Source organism: Lagopus muta, chromosome Z, assembly GCF_023343835.1.
Source record: "Lagopus muta isolate bLagMut1 chromosome Z, bLagMut1 primary, whole genome shotgun sequence".
Classification (NCBI taxonomy): Eukaryota; Metazoa; Chordata; class Aves; order Galliformes; family Phasianidae; genus Lagopus; species Lagopus muta.
In genome coordinates this window covers 33,820,778-33,843,424 of record NC_064472.1, presented here as the reverse complement: position 1 = coordinate 33,843,424, position 22,647 = coordinate 33,820,778, and the positions used below count along the sequence as shown (strand labels likewise).

Here is a 22,647-nt window from a genome sequence, read left to right as displayed (position 1 = left end):
TTGGGACTGGGTCAACAGTCCCGTTCTTCTACCTTAAGTTATAAGGTCTCCAGAGGAATTAATTGAGGCTAAGGGAATAATAGTCAAGCAAAAATGATACATTTCTCTAAAAAACTGTTCACACCAAGACGGCAGGAGATACTTTACCATATTAAAACCACTGTGGTACATTATGCTGAGGTAGCTGAACCAAAGTTAAGATTATCTTGACTGTGACTACTCCATTCAAATCTTCCAGTTATAGGTATATATGTAATCCATCAGGGATATAATGTAAGATTTACTTTTCATACAAGAAGTGAATCATCTTTTTCATAGAGAGAATGATTTGCTTTATTTTCATGAATGTTTCTGTAAAGAAAATATCATTTGTGTGGCCTGTAAACAGTCTGACACTAAGCCACCAACTCAGATGACTTTCCTTCAAGTGCATTACTAGTTCACTAGCACTTTGAGTGAGAAGAGTTCTCCTGAAGACAACAGATATCAGCAGAAAGGCCAAAATTCCTTTCCATACCTGTCCATAACACAGTTTATATTCATTCAGTGATTCAGTCCAGAATGATGTCCAAATCTACGTGCTCTTACCCATTTTGAAAAGAACATGTGAATTGCCTGGATGTAAAAAGAGCTGGACATGAAACTCAGGTGTGAGCCTTTACGACATTAAAGGCTTTTCAGCTTTCTGAATCATCAACTCACACATTACCATGGTCTGTGCTCGGATTAAAGTTTATTCATAAATCGAGCTATTTTAGGCTAGGTCACAACCAGTAGATTTAACCACTAGGAAAATCTCAGATGTTAAACAAAGTTATACTGAGGTTCACTGTTCTTTTTGAAACAAATATCCACTCTTCAAGGCATAAAAATCCTTATTTTATGGAAAATATTGTATTTCAAATGCAAAGTATTAAACAAAATGGAGATTTCTTGTGAACATCAAAATTTAAACAGTATGTACAGAACATGAGCGTCTTCCTGTGCTTTGTAAAATCTCTCAAATAACTATACTTTCAGAAACTTTGATAAAATGAAATAAATTTACTTCTGCCCTAGGGTTTATGGGCAGATTTTTAGTTAGCACCATTAGATCATCTATCCTAGTAGATATCCAGAGCTCTGGAAATATGTATTGTATTTTCATAAAAAAATCTTTATGAGTGATTAGCTGAACTAATGCCTGAAATTAAAAAAATATAAAAAATCCAACTTTAAAACTTCCCCACTCATGGCTTTTTTTTTTTTTTTTTTTTTTTTTTTTTTTTTTTTTTTTCCATTGACTATTAAGGCAAATCCTTTTTCCATCATTTGGAGAGGATTACACCCAGCAAAAGGCTTAGTAATATTTGCAATAGATTCCTAGATGCTTCAGAATCAAAAATATTACTTCAAATCTCTTATGTTGCTTCCTAGTAGCTCTTACAAGAAAGTAGTATGTAGGCTGCACTCTTATGAAAGTAAAGTGAGACAGAGAAAAGTTAAAGTACTATTTATGAGGGGAATAAGAACATGTCTCTATGAACACTGAATCAGCAAGGAAGGCAGAGCTGTTTCTTGCAACATCTCATGGTATGAACAAAACATAGAAAATAGGTTTTGGAATGGATGATGCTCAAGATACAGCAGGTATCAGACAGGAGGTAAGATCCTCCTGTCAGAAAAAGTAGGTTAACTTAAGCAGTAGAGCTAGAAAAGCCCACATTTCTTGCAGACCACTGACCTATTAATAAATTTGACTAGGAGTTGTTGAAGCCCTATCATGAAAAGAAGCTCCAGGAAGATACTGCTGGGTTAGTAGGCAAAGAAGCAAATAGGGATATTGTGCCTTCAGTCCACAGCTCAGATCAATGACTTCGTGGACACAGATTGAAATAAATCCTGACATTTGTGAATCAAAAGTCTGAGGAATATTTAACTCCCTGAAAAGCTTTGAAATGTCAAATTCTCATCTGAGTTTGAAACTGGAACCAATGTTGAAATTTTGAAGTTTCAGTGGGATGGAAACTTCCTTTTCCAGTGCATTCTAGTCTTAATCTTAATATATCCTGGGGCGTTTAGGGAAATGAAACATTTTTCGATCCATAAAGTGCTGGGAAGAAAGCCCCCACCAGGAACAAAAATGGATTACTACAACCCATTGTGTGTAGAAATGTTCTGAAGTAAGCAGTTTTCATACTCATTTTTATTACACTTTACTCTTCTTCCACTTTAAGCAGAGTAATGAAGCACAGACTTTCCACACTGAAATCTTTGGAGTTTCAGATAGTCAAAGTGTGGTCAGAGGCTTGAACAGCAGATTGTTACCGCACAAAATGTCAGAAGCAGCTCCGTTCAGTTCCCTGACAGCCTAATCCAAACCCTATTAAAATCAAGTAAATACACCTATAAGTCCAAAAGACTTTGGATGAAGCTTTTACGTACTTCTAAAGGTGCTCCCATTAAGCTGTGGTTAAATGCCCAAACAGCAGTGAAGCTGATGAAGCAGAGCTCTGGAGATCTCAGGCTTTTCATGGTGTGTGAAGGATGTCAATACTAGAGTGAGGAAATTACAGGATGGCAACAGCTCCCTGACCAGTTCTTGATCATCTCATCCTATGACAGTGTATATTCTCAAGTGAGCTGATTTCTATTCTCCTTATGGGTTTACATAAAAAAGTTAGCAACAAAAAGCCAGAATAATAACAGCTAATCCTCAGCTGGCTGAGCCTGTATTGTTTTCTGGCATAAGGTACCACAGCTCAGCTCAGAGGTAAAGATTCCATATTACATTTTATGCTGAAGTCCCACACTACATGCTGACTTTGATTCTCCCCCATTCCCAGTTTTACTCTGCTGACAGCCAGTAAGTTGGCAAAATAAAAAAGCAAGGATATTCCTGACTCCTGGGTACATAAATAAATTAATTTTTAAAGGACTTGTTTTACAGAAAAAAAAAAAAGTTACAGAAAAAAAAGTTATCAAGTTAACAGAACTGCTTATGTACAGTTTAAAGGCTTTCAGCTGAAAGTCCAATGACAGAGAGATTGGAACAAATTCACGAAGTGCATGCATGAATGTTATGCGTGTATGTGTTCCCCTTCTGGACTTGAACTTTGCCTCAGTTCAGCAGATTTTTCCAGAAATAAAACTGGACCAGCAATGACAGGTTCTGCTTCAGCCCTGCTAGCCTGGAAATGCCCTGAAGTAAGAAGTTTTCATAATCATTTCTATTCAGTATTAAGAAACCCTAGGCAGGAAATAATGTAATAAAGCAAGCTTGCAAATCTAGCCAATTATAAATAAATCTCTCTGTTTTTCAAAGGGCATGTCTGCAGTTCAAACAGAAGTAGTTCTGAGAATCTGAGAAAAACAAAGTTGCCCTTCATATCCATACTAATGTGGGGCTCAATCTAAGAATTGTGTAGATTGTCACTGCTCAGCTGAAAAAAGTTTTGGATTTGAGCCACTGTTTCAGCTGGGTCCAAAACACCATTTTACAATCAGAGTGAAGAGCTGTTGTACTCTTTAAATTATTGTGGAGAGAACAAGCTCCAGGCTGTATGGCAAGCTGGAACCAGACTGGTGTCTGTGATATAGGGATTCTCAGCCCCTGTTGCAGATTTTCCTGCCTTTTGGTCCACCTATACGTTGTGCTGACAGTTCCTACCCTCACTATTTACCTAGTACAGCTTGCCTCTGTACTTGATGCCATTAAGTGACAGGCATGCTGTTGTGCAGCATCAAGGCCCAGGCTGGATCCTCCTATGTCACACACAGTTTTGTTGCCATCACAGCACAGACAGCAACTATAACTGAAGACTGCAGGATGAGTTTCACAGTGGCAAGGCAATTCGTAACTGTGCTTGGTAGAAATAGGCCCAGTGACATGTGCAATCAATGTACTTGTTTGGCACATGAGCCAAGTACAACTTACAACTGTTCAGGCAGCATAAACAAACTCTGATCACTGATCGGTAGCCAAGTTTTTTAAAAATAATACCTTACTTTTCTGACTGAGATCCACCATCCTGCACAATAAGCATGTGGCTGGCCAACTCAGTAATTTGGCGGAATGATTTGCAATCCTGTCTGGTATCTACACCATCAGCCTAGCATTTCAGGCCAGTCACAGCTCTCTGCTGTTATTATTTTTAAACCTAGATGATGACCTTAATGGAACATCACCCCACCAGCATGTTTAACACAATGCATGAGCCACTGAATTTAGTGATTCAACCATAGCCCTAAAAGCACACAGGTAGCAGACACCTAACAGCAGAAAGATCTCAAGGGAAATGCCTATTTCTCAGATTCCCTCAGGGAAAAGAACAGATGTAACCTCATTCTGAAACCACCCATGATTTAAAAAGAAGTAATTAAATCCATTTAAAAGCTGGAACTTCTAAATGAGGATTTATAGATATATTAAAATCTTGGATGTGTGAACAAGGCAACTCCTATCCTTATAGGCAAATTTCATTATAAGTAATTTTCCTACATAAAAAAAGATTGAATTCTACAGATTTGGTCGTATATAAACAACCAATTTACTGTTTGGGCCAACATAAGAGAGCTCTCAAACTTGGAAACAAAGCCGTATCTAGTTCGTTCTCTGATGGTATAGAAATCCAGAGTCTGTCATTCTGCAAAAAGCAATGTTTAAACAGAGTTAAGATCAAAGAGTTTATAGACAGATGACAAGAGAAAACTTGTCACATAAGAAAAGTATTTTGTGATTATTTGTCTTCCCTGATCCATCTCATTCAGATTTCTCTGTGTTTTTGTTGAAGTGGGTTCATTTGCCAAAGAATGAATTTATGTATGCCCATGCTGTCACTGAGGAGGAGAACAAAAAACCCTGGTTTATTTTAAGTAGTAGTGCTTTATCACAGTAAAGTGAAATACTGATTTTCTATAAAAGACTAACACATATAATCTGAATGGACAATATATTTAGCATTTCCAAGGGAAATATTTGCCAGGTTTTGTGAAAGAGACTGAGAATACTACAGCAGAAGATGATTGCGAAGGCCATTATAAATCTAAACTAATTAAGGGAATTCTCCTTAAGTGTTCTTAAGTATCTCTAAGTATCAGAATGAGTTCTTAAGAAATGAAAAGCAAATTCTGTGAAGTCTGTGTTCTGGACCCACTATCAGTGGACTCCCAGACTATGAAGCACTAAAATCTAAAAGCACTTAATTGGCTCTTGTGGCCCATCATGTTTGACTGTCATCCTTTGTCAGCTCTTGCATGATCTCATGGCATGCTTGATACTGACACTCAGACTTCTTTTCTGTTGGGTGCACAATCTTCATATTCAGACTTCCTTTGTTAAGGAGCCTTGTCTCTGTTGGGCTGGATAAATGATCTAGTTGCATGCTACTAACAGAGATTCAGCATGGGCTTTCTGGTGCTTCAGGCAGTTATGTCATCTGTGCTATCAAGGGATAGACTTCACCTACTGATCTAATATTTTAGAGACTCCCAAACCACTGCTGAAACTGCTCAGTCTACATGGCATTCCAGCCTGCTTCTCAGTGGGGGAAGAGTCACAGTAAGACTCACACAGTGCCAGCAGAATGACAGTGGAGACTACTTAACAGGCCTGCAGCCTCACATTTTCCCAGATCTTCATGACAACTGGAAGACTTGTCAGTGTCTTCAGCGAAAACCGTGTTTCGGTTTTGGTGGAGATTCTCAAAACAGCCCTGCCAGTGGACATCCTGCCATCTTCACGTAGCTTTAACCCTCCTGTGTCACTCCACACACCTCAGGATTTTAGGTGTGCTAAGGAGATACACGAACAGACAGCTTTGTGATATTTGCAGCAGGTCTTCAAATAGCTCTTTCAAATTCCTCTTCTTTTTTTTTCTTTTTCTTTTTGTAAACCCCCAAATTATCACATGCTTTGCCTTGGCAAAGGCAGGTGTGTGCTGCTGATGAAGCACACTATTCACATTAGACAGTTAGTCTCCTTTGGTATTGTTTCTGCTGAAATAATAGAATAAAATGTCTCTGCAGTGTTGCCAATCTCTCTTGGACCATAAAGTGGAAAACAGATAGCTCAGGGCTGGGGAGAGAACTTCTAATAATGTAAATGCAGATTCTTTCACACAGTAAACATACCCACCTCCTTGCCATTCTTTGCCACAAAAATGTTGTTACCTGGCATGACAGCAATATAAGCATTTGGCTATTACACTTGTGAGTTCTACATCCCACTCATTTTTGTGTGCTGGAATAACATCATGCTACTTCTCTAATCTCAGAATAATGGTACTTATGAACAAAACAAAATTCAGATTTGCTATTCACATAATATGAGATGGAGAGTATAAGACAAAATCAGACAAAAAGCTCAAACAGCTGTTGAGCTCAAAAGTAGCTGCCATCAGAAACCAACTTTCTGAACAGAAGGGAGCTAGGTTTCAGTACACTCCAAACAAAATACAGATTCATTTTAGTGTTTACATCCAGGAGTTTTGTGCAGACATCAGAAACTGCAAAGCCATTATCAGGCCAAAAGGCTGGGCTAAGCTGAAAGAAAACTCAGAACTTTTCCTGTTATAATGTCTTCTGCATGTATGGGAAAAAATAGCCATCCTTTTTGCCTAAATAATACAGTCATTATTACAACATTTTCATGTTTCTTTGCAAGTTCTTACAGCTTAGAAAAGAAAAAAAATGACAGCTATAAACAGGCCAGAAATAGCTGAATGCAAAAGACTGAAATCCCAGCAACATGTAAATACCTAGACTTTTTTCCCCAGTTCTTTCCTTTGTTTTAACCTGACTTCTGTGATAGCCTTGGCAGACAAAAAAGATCATTAGTGGAAGATGCTATGGGGGGAGACTGAATGCCTATAAATGAATATACAATATATGACTGTTTGCAGAGAACTAATGGCATAAAAGCCATTCATTTCTTGACACTGCCATCAAAAGGGCAAATGATGGGTACTTTCAGTCCCCTTGAAACTAAAGCAGCAGCACAGGTAAGAATCTTGTTTTGGAATTCCTCTCTCTAAGAATTTTCAGTTAGATAATATGCCACATTAAAATGCAGAAAAATTGAATCTTGCCTGAGTAATAATCTGATCCCCACTGCTATTGGTAGCAGGTGTGGATGAGCATAGTCACTAAAATTAGAGCAATGAATTTTGCATGGTTTAAAAATGCTGGCTTTTTTCCTCTTAGGCAGGAGATAATTCTGGTCTTCTTCCTCAAACCTGGAATTGCCTTGAAGTATTCTATACTTTAAAAAAGAAGGAAGAGAAAGTTATGAAAATAACAAAGATACGCGTGGATAAGCCAATTTAAAATTGCTAGGAGTAAGTAAGAAAATTTCTCATTTGAAAAATGGTTGCTCAAACTCTGTCATCTATGGGTTCAAGATAAAACACCTGAAAGAGGAAAACAATGCTTAAAAATTTATTCCATTTTTTTTTTTTTTTGTTTTGTTTTAAAAATAAAGAACAAAGGTGAAATGTAGAAACAAAGACAAACAAACAAACAAAAAACCAACCATCCAGTCTCTTTAGAGAAGAGAAATTCATGTTTAGGTAATATGTATCAGACAAGACACTGACAAGTTGCATGGCTACTGAACTGTCAGAGCTATGTCAACTGCCCTGTCCCAAGAAGCATACATAACGCAAAACCAGCAACTACACAACCTCTCCCATATACTAGCTCTGTAAATAAAGTAAACATCTTTTCCGGAATGTCTAACCATAATCTTCAGTCAATCAAGGATTTAGTTATACACCTTCTAATTCGACATTCAAACATGGCTTTCTTTTTCTGAATATCATCTTCTGAATATAACTGGCAAGAGACTAGCGCTTAGAGACTTCAGTTAAATAAGCAGTAGTTAAGAAAAAGGCCACAGCTTGGCCATTAAGCTACTGACAATTTTAAAGCTCCAAACAACATGAAAAATTAGAAGATAAAACATGTGAGATGGATATTGTAATTTCTAAATCTTGTGAACAAATACATATTTGCCAATAAGAGTGAAAACAAGCATCTTTTAGGGAAAGAATGCTGAAGCACACAAAAGCCTTTGAAACCAACTCTTTCACCATTCATAACTTCAGAAACAGCTTCTGAGAATGTAACAGGCCATGGCCCAGGGCAATCCTAGATATGTATACGGACTGAGAGAAGAACTCCTTGAGAGAATCCATGCAGAGATGGAATTAGGGGCCTGGAAGATGAAGAAGTTAACATGAGCCACTAGTGTGTTCTAACAGCCCGAAAGACCAATAGTATTTTGGGCTGCATCAAAAGAAGGGTGGTCAGTAGGCCAATGGATGTGAGTGTCCTTGTGAGGCCACATCTGAACTACTGCATCCATCTCTTTGGCTCACAACAGTTGAAAGATATGGAGCTTTTGGAGAGGGCCCAGAGGAGGCCAGAAAGATGACTGGAGCACCTCTGCTATGAAGACAAGATGAGGGAGCTTGGCTTGTTTAGTCTGGAGAAGAGAAAGGTCCAGGGAAACCGCGTTGCAATTTTCCAGTATTGAAAAGTTTATAAACAGGAGTGAGACTCTTTTTACATAGGTAGATGTGGAGACCTCATTGCGACGTTCCAGTACTTGAAGGGAGCATTTAAACAAGAAGGGGAACGGCTGCTTATGAGTGATAGGTCAAGGAGGGAATGATTTTAAACTGAGAAGGAGGAGGTTTAGGTTAGATATTAGGAGGAAGTTTTTCACACAGACGGTGGTGAAGCACTGGAACAGGTTGCCCAATGAGGTTGTGGATGCCCCATGCCTGGAGGCATTCAAGGCCAGGCTGAATGTGTCCTGCACTCAGATCAGGGCATTCCCAAGAAAACAAACAAACAAAAAAAACAGGCTAAGCAGAGGACAGATTGAGAAGAGCCTTGAGGAGAAGGACTTGGAAATGTTGGTTGATAAGAAGCTCAGTATGACCTGGCAATGTGCCCATCCAGCCCAGAAAGCTAATCGTGTCCTGGGCCACTCCACAAAGGACTTAGCACTGCCAGGTCAATGGGAGATGATTCTTCCCTCTACTCTACTCTTGTGAGATCCTACTTGCAATATTGTGTTCAGCTCTGGAATCTCCAACATAAGAAGAATGTTGACCTGTTGCAGCAAGTCCAGAGAAGGACCACAAGGATGATTAACTGTCTGGAGCACTTCTTCTATGAAGAGTGGCTGAAAGAGTTGATGTTGCTCACCACAGAGAAGAGATGGCTTCAAGGAGACCTTACAGCAGCCATCCATTCTTGGCACTTTTTACAAGGGCATGTAGTGACAGGACAAGGGGTAACAGCATTAAACTACAGGAGAATGGATTTAGATTAGATGCAAGGAAGAAATTCTTCGCCTTTGATGGTGGTAGGGCACTGGAACCAGGTTGCCCATAGAAGTTATGGATGTCCCATTCTTGGAAGTATCCAAGGCCAGGTCGGATAGACCTTTGGGCAGCCTGATCTAGTGGAAGGTGCCGATGACCATGCCAAGGATGTTGGAACAAGGTGATCTTTAAGTATTCTTTCAGTCCAAGCAGTTCTGTGACTCTACAATTGATTCTATGATTCTATGATTCTATCATTCTGTGTATGATTCTGTGATATCTGAACCAAAATAACAATCAGCCTGACATGCAGCCTGAATGAGCTACTCCTAATTTCCTAACTTGTGTAAGAGTATATTACTTCTCCACATAACTTTCTGTCAAATTTTAGAAGATTAATAAAACAAAACAAAACAAAACAAAAACAAAAACATTGAAATGTGTCCGTTTCATTGAAGCAACTGAATTTTTCAAAAGCTTGTGTGATCAAGTAAAGAGATTATTCCCTTTTTAAGATCTTAAATAAGATTAATGGAATAAGTGGATACTCTATTTACTGCAAGCTAACTTCTGGTTCATAGCAGAAAATCAAGTAGAAAGGAAGTGGAGATGGGTTTCCAAAGACAAAAAACATAGCTGAAAGTACTCTAGAAAGCCAACATATCAAATCTACATATATTTCAAGTAAAATGGGCATTGAAATGTCCTCGACTTTGTCTTTTTCAATATTAAGATGTGTTCAGTATTTAACAGAGATGGTGCAAATGTCCTCCTTTACATTACTCTGCTGCCTATATGCAGTTCAAGAGACTAAACTATGATGTACACAAATTCAAAACAATGGCAATATATAAATAAAAGCAACATGTAAGTAAAAGGTAATATAATAGCAATTCAGAGACAGGAAGAAAACAAATTAGGATTAGTAAACTGGATGAATGGTCTCTAGACTTTTATGCACTCTTGAAGGGTTAAAATGTAACAAAGAAAGAAACTGAGCCCAAAGATGTGTAGTAGCTTGCTCAGCCAGGTATCAAAACAATGGCAGATTTTCCAGTTTAGAGCTTCGACTACTACTATGTTGTTAGTGTCTTAAGTGAAGCCTCAAACAGAACATAATTTCCTGGAAACTTGGAAAGCTCTTGTATATAAAAATCAAAAGCTGAAAATATTTCTTAGAATACTTTCAAATTAGATCTGTTACTGAAGCTAACTAGAAAACTGTTCAAAAATGAAGAACACATTCCTCCGAAAAAACCAGAACACTCATCAAGTGAGAAAGTAACTTTTGATCTTTGATTTTGTACACTGATTTTGCAGACTTACGTCAAACAAGATAACAGAAAAAAGCACAAGATTAAAATGGATGACTAAAAAGAAGAACCCCCAAATGGTATAGGTATGGAGAAGAGAGCACATAAACAGAACTGAGGGAAGAATTCATTAAGAATAATGGCAGAATAGAGCTCTTCTTACTTGGCACAAGCCGCTGATGCACATATCCAGGGATTCAGTGTAGCATCGGGTCCCATCCAGAACCTTTGGTGCCAGTTCTACAACCAAAGCTGCTCCTCTGGCCTGGCACTTCAGCGAGCATGGGTTGTCAGGATCGTTAGAGACAGGAAGCCACTCATAAAACTGCCCCTGATACTTGACATCGTTATGAGCTGAGCACTGCTGAGCACGAAAATCACCTGCTTCTGGAGGACAGTCCTGCAGAAAAGGAGGAAAAGGTCAGTGACTCTACTCAGGAGAGCTGGTCATAGCGTTGTACAGCTGGCTGGACTTCACAGTTGCCACATATACTGAGTTTTTATGTTTAGAATAAATAACATTGAAATAAAAGAGACAGTTACAGCTACACATTATTCAATGTATAATTATGTCTTTCTTTTTTCTCTCCAAGTAAGCATGAAAACAACATCAAGCTTATGCTTTCTTTGCTTTTTTTTTTCTTTGCTTTTGTGATCTAAATCAGTTGGTAGGGAAAAAGGAATAAGAAAAATGCAATATGTATTTGTAATTCTTCAACACAACAGAGGCAAAGATTTCATAACTGTCATAATTAGCAACTTCTTATGATCTTATACTAAAAAGCCCCCTTGTTAATACCTTGAGAGGTTAGAAACATGTAACTTGACTATGCACCAAGTACTCCTGATATAAAAACAAACAAACAAACAAACAGTGACTACTCAGACTGCTTGATGTCTCCCATTAGTTTCTCTCCCTGAAGTTAGAATGTGATGTTTTTCTAAAGTACACATATTTTCTTGTCAGTCTCTCAGGAGAGTAAGAAGAACTTCAAAATCATGAAACTTCAGATAGAATAAACATAAGTTCTTTTTATTTCCTTTCCAGTTTTTGATCCCTAAGGACTGATATTTTCAAGAACCACAAAGGCTAGAGATTACTTTTTATTTTATTTTATTTTATTTTATTTTATTTTATTTTATTTTAGAAAAAACCTGAAATCTGAGAAAAATGCATACCTAGCACCTGCTCTTTTGTTACAGTTCCTATGATGGTGTTTACCCTAAACCTTAGCTGCTGTATTCCTGTTATTATATGAGGATTCAGGTTTTTTCTAAAATAAAATAAAATAATATAAAATAATAGGAATGCATTTGTCTCAGATTATTAAGGTCACAAAGTACTCCACCTTCCTCTTATAAGGAAATCTTCCCCTTGTGAAATGAATGCTTGCTATAACTTTGCTTAGGAATGGGAGATGCGTAAATGTTCATTACAGACTTGAAGGAAGGAATGCTAAAATATTTATGTAAGTTGCTTCAAAAGTAATGTTTGTATTTATTTCCATGGAAAATGACAACAGATACAAAAAACACAATAACACTATTTGATAGAGCAAATTCTCAGCAAAAAAAATACAATTTTTTCAACACAGTTATCACAATTACTGATGTATTTTCCTCAGTGATGAGCAAGAGATTGCATGCCATGCTTGTAAAAATCTGAACCAGTAGAGGTGACCCACTGTCATCACTGCTGTAATGCACAATCCACTACCTCACTGTGCTCACATCCACTGTTTGGTCTCCATAAATTTTCAGCAAGCATCAATAAAGATCAATGGGTGCAAATTTTTTTTCACATGGAGGAATTCAATTACATAACTTTGCTCCATACACATGTACATGTCAGATGCCATTTTCTATGACTGCCCCTCTGCTGCCATCTTTTACATTACAACATATAATGGAATACTGGTGGGAACATTAAACCTCTATGCCATAACACCAACATCCACCCCTGATGTTGTAGGCCAACGTAATAGGAAAAGAGGCATTACTTTCAGAGCAGCTCTCAAACAACTAGACAATATCCTTAAAAAATTTCTGTATTTTTGTCCTCTGAATAATGACTTCACCCTATAAAAATTGTATTATCTTTAATGACAAACTAATTCACCTCTCGTCTGCATCCTCTCAACTAGGAAAATCTTACTGCTATTCAGGTAAAATAACTTTTCTGAGATTTAAATGGTAGCCTCACATTTTTTTCCTACCATTTCCTGTTTCTTTAAGCAGTAGTTTTCAATAACAATGACATGGGGATTGCATATCACTCTATTACATTAAAGGATCACTGTTTTATATTGAAGTCTAAAAGAAAATCTGTCTAAAAAATCAAATTTCTAAATCCTATCTTGAAGGAAACTGGTAACATTTTCACTATGAATGTATTGTTTAAAATCTTCACTATGAATGTATTGTTTGTATACCTTTAGCCTTCCATTCACTAAGTAGTGGGTAGGTGGTTGCATCCATTATGTTTGAATATCGAATAATGTCGGATCACACCGCTCTAAACATTTCTCATGGTGAACTATACACAAATAAAAGTCATGGCTTTAAGCCATAGACTTTCAGCAGATTAATTTGCTTTCTAGAGAGTGAGCAAATTTTCAGATAATTTGCTCTGTTTCTAGTGTGTTGGAGCTTGAGCTTGATGGGTCAAGTTCTAGTCAAAGTTCTGGCCTTTAAGGACAAGAAAATAGTGTTCTTGCTATAAAATGTATTAAGAAAAAGATTTGAGCCAAACCTTCCTCTTGAAAAGTATGTATCAAAGAGCAATAACATAGAGCTCATTCATTCTCTTTGGAAGTTGATATTGAAAATCCAAGGTCAGTGGGAGGACTTAGGCAGTACACATCTTTTCTATTCATATGTTGTGGAAGATTTAAAAAGGAGAAAACTGGTGAATATACTTCCCCATGATTTTTAAATCACTGGAATAAAGAAATCAATGAATATACAGTGAACAAATATACAGGTCCTGTCTCAGATCAGTAATCTAGGCAAACTGTTAAAAAACAACAACCTTTAGACAAGGGCTGCAAGTGAAGAGACCGGAAGAATATGTGTTGATTTCATTATTCCTCCATAGCAGCGTGTATTGGGTTTACATGGAAAGTTTTGTGTCAGAGAGGCTGCCAGGTTGGCCCCTGCAAGCAGAGCCCAGCACTGCCCCATATCAGATTGGAGCCAGCTCCTGCTGCTCCAAAAGGAACCCACTACTGCCAGAAGTTTTAGAAAGGGAGAAACTGTTGTGCAACAGCAGCTGGGAGAGAGGAGAATGAAACTGTGAGAGAAACAGCCCTGCAGACCCCAGGGTTAGTGCAGAAGGGGGGAAGGAAATGCTCCAGGCACAGAGCATAAGCTTCCTGCAGCCTAGGAGAGGCCTGTGGTTCATCAGGTTGTCTCCTTGCAGCCCACGGGCACTATGCAGAAGAGATCTCCATGTGCAGACATGGAGGAGCCCAGAGTGCAGAGGTGGACAAGGCCTAAAGGAGGTACATCCCATGGATACCCCTGCAGGAATACACATGGCCAGAGCTGCAGGCTGTGTGGAGCAGCCTTTGGTGGGGCGGGAAGGCTGGGGGAGCTGCTGCCTGTGGGGAACCTGTACAGAGCAGTGCCTGAAGAGTGGGTCCTGTGGTATGGAGTCATGTTGGAGCCATGCTTGGAGAGCTGCAGCCTGTGGGAAGCCCATGTAAGATCAGCTTGGGAAGGACAGCATCCCATGGGAGGGACAGCAGGTGGAGCAGGGGCAGAGAGTGACCATGAAGTACTGGTAGAGATGAAGTGTTATGGATTGCAGCCCCATTTCCTGTTCCCTGTACCAACTGAAGAGAAGGAAGGAGGTAGAAGAGGGTGGTTGGGAAGAAGGTGTTTTCTTTTGCTTTGAGTTTCTCACTGCTGCAGTCTGTTTGCAATAGGCAGTAAATTATACTGTTCTCTCTACACTGAGTCTGTTTTGCTGTGATGGTAACTGGCAATCTCCCTGTACTAGTCGTGACCTTTGAGCCCTTTTGGTCATATTTTCTCTCTCTTTTCCTTTGAGAAAGAGGAGTGAGAGAGCGGTGTGGCAGAGTTTAGCTGCCCAGCAGGGTGAAACCACTTACATGGTGTAATTAGAGAAAAATGGTCTTTCTGTTCTGCTTTTAAACAGAGGATGAACAAGACAGTTACGGCTTCACCCAAGATCTGTTTTAGTTCTATTTTCACTAAAGAAGGGAAAAGCAAATAAGAACACTGTGGCCTTGTTTTTTGCTACACAATCTTCTGGTGCATACCCTTCCCTGATTTTTTTCTGTCCATAAGAGAATACAGTCAGGTCTATTGGCTTGGCTTACACTTGTTGCTGAGATCCAAGCCAACTCTCTTGTTTGGTTCAAGCTTGGCTCTACCTTCGAAACTTGCTGGCTTGAGATAGCTTTATTTTTACAAAGACAGAAAGGCCCATTAAAGCTCACAACATACAGAGCTCATAATCCTGCTTTGTACAGGATTCAATACTATATCTGTTGTGCTGGATTTTATTTTTAAATCAAAGAAATAAAAAATGTATGGTCAACATAACAAGCTTTCAGGACACGGCAGGTGACCAGGACCAACATTAAATACTTCCAGTCTTTGATATCATGATCAAAATAAAACAATGGATTGAAATAATAGAGCTTGTGTTAAAAAAGTTTGCATGTGAAACTTGAAGCCATTCAAGGAATACATTCAAGCAGTCACAAAGGCAAACATCCATACTTATCTTGGCACACAGATAAGAAAAGGGGTCACAGTCTGGACCACTGCATTTCTCCTACTGCAATCCTGAGTCCTAAATCTGCCTAAAGGCATTGAAAACACTTCTGCCTAAAGATCTTGATGATCCTTCTCTCTAAAGGAAAATTTCCTTTCAAGTTAAAAAGATGTGTACTTGCAGCTATGTGCATAATGCTTGCATAACCTGTGTTCTGTTTTCTGTAAAAAAAAACCTGATAGAATAAGAAAAGTTGAGTCCAAATATCCATCATTAGACAAAGATCTCCTAGACTGAAAAAGAAGAAACTGTACAGAGCTTGGTATTTTTTATTATTCTTTTGTCTTTCTTTTCTTCAGCTTTTAGAGCTTATTGTATATTGCTTGTCTTATGTGTTACTAGGGATCAGAGACTTTGTGCAGTCATATAACAGAAGACAGAAGTTCACAGCCTGTAAATGAGTATTCTACTTGTGGAAATGTTGGATAAGGCAAATTAGATGTTTTGCTGTGCATCTGTTCAAGCAGTAAGTTGCTATTTTCTTCTGAACACTTCTCATGCTTTTAAATATGTACTTGCCTGTTTGAGTGCCAGCTCCAGGTTACGAGAAATGATGGTCTCAGTTGAAAAGGACCACAGTGATCATCTAGTTTCAAGCCCCCTGCTATGTGCAGGGTCACCAATCACTAGACCAGGCTGCCCAGAGCCACATCCAGCCTGGCCTTGAATGCCCCCAGGGATGGGGCATCCACAACCTCTATGGGCAACCTGCTCCAGTGCGTCACCACCCTATGTGTGAAAAACTTCCTCCTAATATCTAACCTAAACCTCCCCTTTCTCAGTTTAAAACCATTCCCCTTTGTCCTATCACTATCCACCCTCGTAAACAGCCATTCCTGTTTATATGCTCCTTTCAAGCACTGGAGGCCACAATGAGGTCTCCCTGGAGCCTTCTGCTCTCAGTATGTGTGGGGGTGCTTGGTGGAAAGAGATCCTCTACCACTGCTGATTAGCAGTGGTAATGCTTGAATGGCATGAGTCAATATAATTAAATGTAATTTGTTACATTTAATACACCTAAAGGTCTGATCCTGAAAGCGAACAGTATGTATGTAGTTTGTTTGCCTGTACAACAGAGATAAAGAAGGATATGTCCACAGGTTGAGCCACTCAGAAGTCAGAGGCCAAATTAGCGATGAGCCCAAAGCATCCCATCTTTGTATGGTTATACAGTTCTGCAAGGTATTTTTCTGATAACTCCATGGCCTGTGTTCAGCTTGTGTATGGAAAGACTGGTATCTGGCTACAAAGGCAGTAATTAATCAGTTGTGGTTCAGATTACTCTATTCTGGGGCTATATGCAAATCTTACACTTTTTCTTTCTTTTTGAAAATAAATGTGGGCAACTACAGATACTGCTGCAGGAACTGCTGCCATTGTATTTTTTGAAGAATCAGGAAGAGCTAATAAATTTGCATCTTATATAAAAGCCCATTTGTCAAAGAATCATAGAATCATAGAGTCATAGAATTACTCAGGTTGGAAAAGACCTTTAAGATCATCTACCTAATCATACAACCCTAACTCTAACAACTCTTAAACAACTCTGCTAAATCATGTCCCTGAGCACCACATCCAAACAGATTTAAATGCATCATGGAGATTCAACCACTTCTCTAATGAGCCTACTTCAGTGCTTAACAACCCTTTCTGTAAGGAATTTTTTCTTGATATCCAACCCTGCTGTAACTTGAGGCCATTTCTCATCCTGTCACCTGTCACCAGTGAGAAGAGACAACCCCGCTCTCACTGTAAGCACCTTTCAGGTACTGGAAGAGAGCAATAAGGTCTCCCATCAGCCTCCTTTTCCCCACACTTAACAGCCCCAGCTCCTTCGGTCTCTCCTCATAGAGCACATTCTCTAAGCCTTTCACAAGCCTTGTTGCCATTTTTTGGACCTGCTCCAACACCTCAATGTCCTTTCTGTACTGAGGTGCCCAAAACTGAACACAGTACTCGAGGTGAGGCCTCACCAATGCTGAGTACAGGGGCAGAATGACTTCCCTAGTCCTGCTCACCACACCATTCCTGATACAAGCTAGGATGCCATTGGCCTTCCTGGCCACCTGGGCACACTGCTGGCTCATATTCAGCTGACTGTCCAACAGTACTCCAAGCTCCCTTTCCATCAGGTAGCTTTCTATTTCGTCAAGCTTTCTGTTTATTACAATGTCCTAGGGAGGAATCTTTCCAGTGAATAAGAAAACAATGTTTCTTCTCTAACTCTGTGAGTTGTAGCCGTCTTTTTTTGGGGGGGGATCTTTAGTTTATTGTGTGAAGGTTCTTGGGATGTTTCAGAAACACTGTGCCTCTGCTGGATACCTGCAATCTCTATTCACCCCATCAGGTCAAGATTTCCTCCACTGCAATGAAAATGTGAGTCATTTTAAAAATGACCAGAAATCTCTTTGAAGTATGAAACCTATTTTAAAATAAATACAGAGTTCCATCTTCACCAGTTAAGTACCTAATCCTGACCATATTATTACGGCTTCCTTCAGATTCACTCGCCTTGTCACATCCAAAAATATTGTTTTCAAGTCGACCTCCTATTTGACCTTATTGCAATTCATAAAGTCCATGGAGCTTTGCCATATTTGAAAGCCATTCAAAACAATTTCTAATAATCAACAAACCAGTGGAAAAGATAAGATGAATCCCAGATGTCCCTTGATAGTGATAGCTGTATCAGATTTCATGGGACAAAAGTGGGTCAGTCTTCTAAAGTTTACTTAGTGGGTGAAATGTGGAAGATCATATCTACACTGTGATAGGTGGAAACAGTTGAGAAACCTTAAAACAGTTTACAATATATGCACTTGTATATTTGCAGAGGCCAAGAATGATTTACTATACCTGGAGCTTTTCCTCAGTGCAAAAATTGACTAACAACTGGCCTATTCTGTGTAGCATCTGACAGAACAGTTTATTGAACCAGTTCCATGAAGTATGCACTGTGTTTCAGCTGCACCAATTTCATTACTGAGAAAGAAATCCTGGGGTCCTCCTCCAGTAGGGATTTGCGCAAGTACAGAGATTTAAGAGATCTAGGGATTTAACAGAAACCCCATTCAACTCTGAAGACTTGCTGAGCATCCCACTTGGATTAAGTTTCTTGCAACCAAATTTTTCATTAATCTACATCTGTGAACTCCTAAATAATTCAGACACAGTGCTAACTTCTTAGATCAAATAGGGCCCAAAAAACAACTTTCTCTGAATATCCCAAGATAATGCAGTATCTGATAGAAAGCAGAGTGGGAGAGATAGTGCAAACAAAGTAAATGAGGGACATGCTTTTTCTCTGCTTTAATTGAACATAGATGATGGCTAAATCAGCCAGTGAAGTATCAATCCAAGCCTCCAAGTATACTTGCCACTAAAAATTATTATAAGATCAATTTTTTAATATATATTTTTTCTCAAATACCTTTCCTTTATGGTTAACAATTCAATATGAAGTTTTTCATTCCATTTCATTCCATATTTTCTTCTTGCTCATGCCTTTTAAATATTTATAGAAAGTGTATAAAATTCATTATCAGAAATACTGAATTTAAATGTATGAATTCACTACAGTGAACAGAATCTTGAAATGCCAGTGTGATGGAAGTTACGCTGAATGTCTGGCTTAAAAGAGTTTTGTTTGCAAAGGATGATAGCAATGGTGGATTTTTAAAAATATTTTTCAGTAGTGAAAGACACACAGGCTTGCAAGCTGAAAAAATAATATTGCAATATTGAAGCTGGCATCATTAGCAACATATCAAATACACCTTTTTTGCAAAGAAATAATTAGAAGTAATTGCTAGGTAATGCACAGAAGTTTTATAGTGCACCTGTTCAAAAATCAGATGGCAGTTACTAAAGTCCAGCATTTTGAAGAAAAGATGTAGTCACACTAAATAATTTGAGTTTCTACTTAAGAAATTCTACTTAAAAAGTAAGCTGACATTGAGCTAGTCTGGAAATGTACTGCTTATATTTGTTTATTTTTTTCCCTGAAAAAGAACACAAAAAAAGTTTTTTCACTAAAGATTTCAACATTGATGCAGTGGTGGAAAACACAAAATTTTATTGCAAAATGGAAACTGGTTCAATTGTAAAAAGATTTCACATAGTATCAGAAGGTAGAAAAATTACATTCTATTAACTATTTGTGTAGACCTGAAAAACATCTAGTGGTGGTGCACCTCATAGTCAATGAGTCAATGCTTCTAGGAGCAGCTACTCACTTATTTGGAAGTTTCAGGGGACAGTTTCCAATAAGCTGGGCTTTGCTATATGGCAAGAATATAGTGTCATTTTGTCAAAAGTGAGACAGACAGTGTAGATACCAGTGTATGCAAAAAGCAGCATGAGTTGATAAGAAGCATGGAGGGGAATTGCTTGTCTGAATGGAATCCAGAAAATGAGGAACGCCATTAGAGTTGGTATTTCAGCCAAGTGAAAAAAAGAGCTGCATGTGGTATTTACAAGTTTCAGTGGTCTGATTACTGGGATCTACTATCCACAAATTCAATATTAGACTTAATGGAACTGCTTTAAACTGTGCAGAAAGAGGTAGTAATCTTGTGCAACTTACAGCATTGTCTTTTTTAACGTCAAACAGTAAAATCTCAAAAGCAACATTATTTGTAGTTTTCATTATCCTGTTGTCAGGCATAAATAAATAAATAAATAAATGACTTTGAGAATGAAGCACTGCTCCCCTGCATCTCAGTTTTCCTCTGGTTTGATTCAGCAAGCAGTGCAATAAAAAGCAAAATGCCAGGCAAATTGAAGAATTTTTCAATCACACACACACACACACAAAAGCTTGATAAAAAGATCAGAAAGATTTTCATTTAAATAGAAGAAAACATAAAACAGTATTGTGATAATAGGAGAAAAAAAAAAAAAAAAAAAAAAAAAAAAAAAGAGGCAAATGAGAACTTTGCAACTAAGAGCGTGCCCAGAAAATGAAACAGAGAACATGCTGAACATGATAAAAAATCTAGTAAAAAAATCCTACTCAAAGTTTGGAAATATATTGTTTATTTTGCACAGCATTTAATATTGCAACCCCACCAGATTTAAAAAAAAAAAACAAAAACAACTTTCATTGCATTTGGAGTAATTTTCTACAGAAAAAACACATGACCCCTTCCCTTCCCCCATGATTACTTTCCAAAATGGCTGGTAACATGCTTGGAGTCAGTATGAATAGTAATAAGAAAAAAAGACTGTTGCAATTCAACCCTAAATCATCATCAGATTCCCTCATTCCTTCCTTCACTATTTACACATGTGGCTTCATAGCCACAATCTTTCCAGTTTCTGATCAACACCAAGCAATGCAATTGGTGAACATACTGGGTTAGATTCAACATTTTAAAGACTGCTCACAAGCTTTATAGACAGCAGTGTCAATCTCTTAGCCAGTAAATCCAAAAAGATTCAGCATCCCTAGAATAGTACAGTCCACCGAAGAAATAGATGTGCCTCTGTCTCTTCTTGTTTCTCTGTTTCTTTATATCATCCTTGGTGCTTTTTTTTTTCTTTTCTTTTACATTTTTTCCTATTATTTAATTTCAGAATGAATTAAAACCAGCTGTAGCAAAATCTTGCAAATGATAGTGCCTACAAAAATGTGTTCATTGCCAGACTCCAAGAAGTATTCTTCCCATTCTCTAATTTCAGCTTTGAAATAGCTTGCTTTTACATGACTACCCATCCTTTCCTGTAAGAGGACAGTCATATAAACAAAAGCATGCCAGTTCACAGAAAGATGGTTTGCAGAGAATAAATCAGTTATTTTATGAACGGTAACAACAGTGCTCACGTTAAGCGCAAGCTAATGGCAATGAAAGCTCATTTTTCAGGACTCTGTGATTTCCACAGGAATCAAAAAGGAATTTTCCACAGTGCATGATAGCTAACTTCATTTAGAAGGGTGGAATGCAGACCTTACTCTCATGCAATCCTCTGCCAGCCAACACAAATGAAAATGTAGATCTCACTGAGCCTGGCAGTTCCCTCCTCCTGATTTTCACTAACACTGAGGATGAAATCTTAAAAATGGAAACAAACACAAAAATACACAATTGTGTGCAACTTTCAGTGTGTGTGTATCCAGGGAGTTAGGAGACAAACGTATCATTAAAAAGACAGTATATGATAATCTGGAAGAGTTTGCGGTTCTGTAACAGGGGTTTTCAGAGTAGAGATGCACATTAAGGCTTCCCAAACTGCTCCAGATTTTCACTTATGCTGTACAAGGTACTACAAAGTGGTAGTCATCCCCAGAAACAGAGGGCTGAGGACTTTCCCTGCCATTTCAGGAACGTGTAATTTCTGTCTGATTGTGGCGTCATTGTCATTGCAGAGGCTCTTAGTAGGAATACCAGTGCTCAGTAACTCAGATTAGTAATGAACGTAAATGGAAGGACATAACATCTGAATCAAATGCTCAATGTATTTTAAAAATAAATAAAAAAAGTTTTCCCCTGAGATCAGATGCCTGCAAAATGAATACAGCCAAGTTTCTTTTCTTTTTTTCTTTTTTTACATAAGGCCATAGTTGAAAAGCCTGGTTGAAGTCTGATGCTATCTGAAGCTTAATGATTGTTTGATTTATTGCTAGTTTGGCAAAATTATAAGAAAAAAAACCAAATGAAAACTTATTTAATCTTTTTGTTATGGAAAAGACAAGGCAGCACAACCTATTCTCCACCCTCTCCAATAACCAAATTTAAAATAATAAATGCAGTCTTGGATCTTCATTAGTCAGTGGCAAAATTGTTACTAATTTTAGCATCATAAAGAAATTTGAGAGTTTCACTTTGGATTACTTGATATTAAACAAATGAGTGAGTATTGAAGCTGCCATTTTGAGAAGTCTGAAGTACTCATACTGTCAAATATAAGGTGTGCTAAGGAATCACCTGACAACTATGAAAGGATTTATTTTGGAGAAAAGTTGTCCAAGTCTACAGTTCCAAAAGAGAACCTAAGCTAAAAATAATATTAAAAAAAATATTTTCTTTGTCTTGGAAAGTTAAGCTCACTGATTACAGAAGAAGGGTTTCAACACAGGTAGAATGCCAGCCTTTCATTGGTGTGATCCTGGAACAGCTAACGGCAGCACAGCAGGATGCTAGTATGCATCACTGCTCTTAGTACACACAAGAGCAGGAGGGAAAAGCAACTGCCACAGTGTGCATCCACACAG

General features: G+C 38.2%; 1 protein-coding gene across 2 annotated transcripts in view; it reads right to left on the bottom strand.

Moving 5' to 3' along the window:
* ADAMTSL1 (ADAMTS like 1) overlaps window positions 1–22,647 on the bottom strand; it is a 405,621-nt gene that overhangs the window by 118,534 nt on the left and 264,440 nt on the right. For both annotated transcript variants that reach the window (XM_048931906.1, XM_048931909.1), the window contains one exon: window positions 10,791–11,027. In XM_048931906.1, coding sequence (XP_048787863.1) covers window positions 10,791–11,027 — 237 coding nt within the window. The remainder of the gene's footprint in view (window positions 1–10,790; window positions 11,028–22,647) is intronic.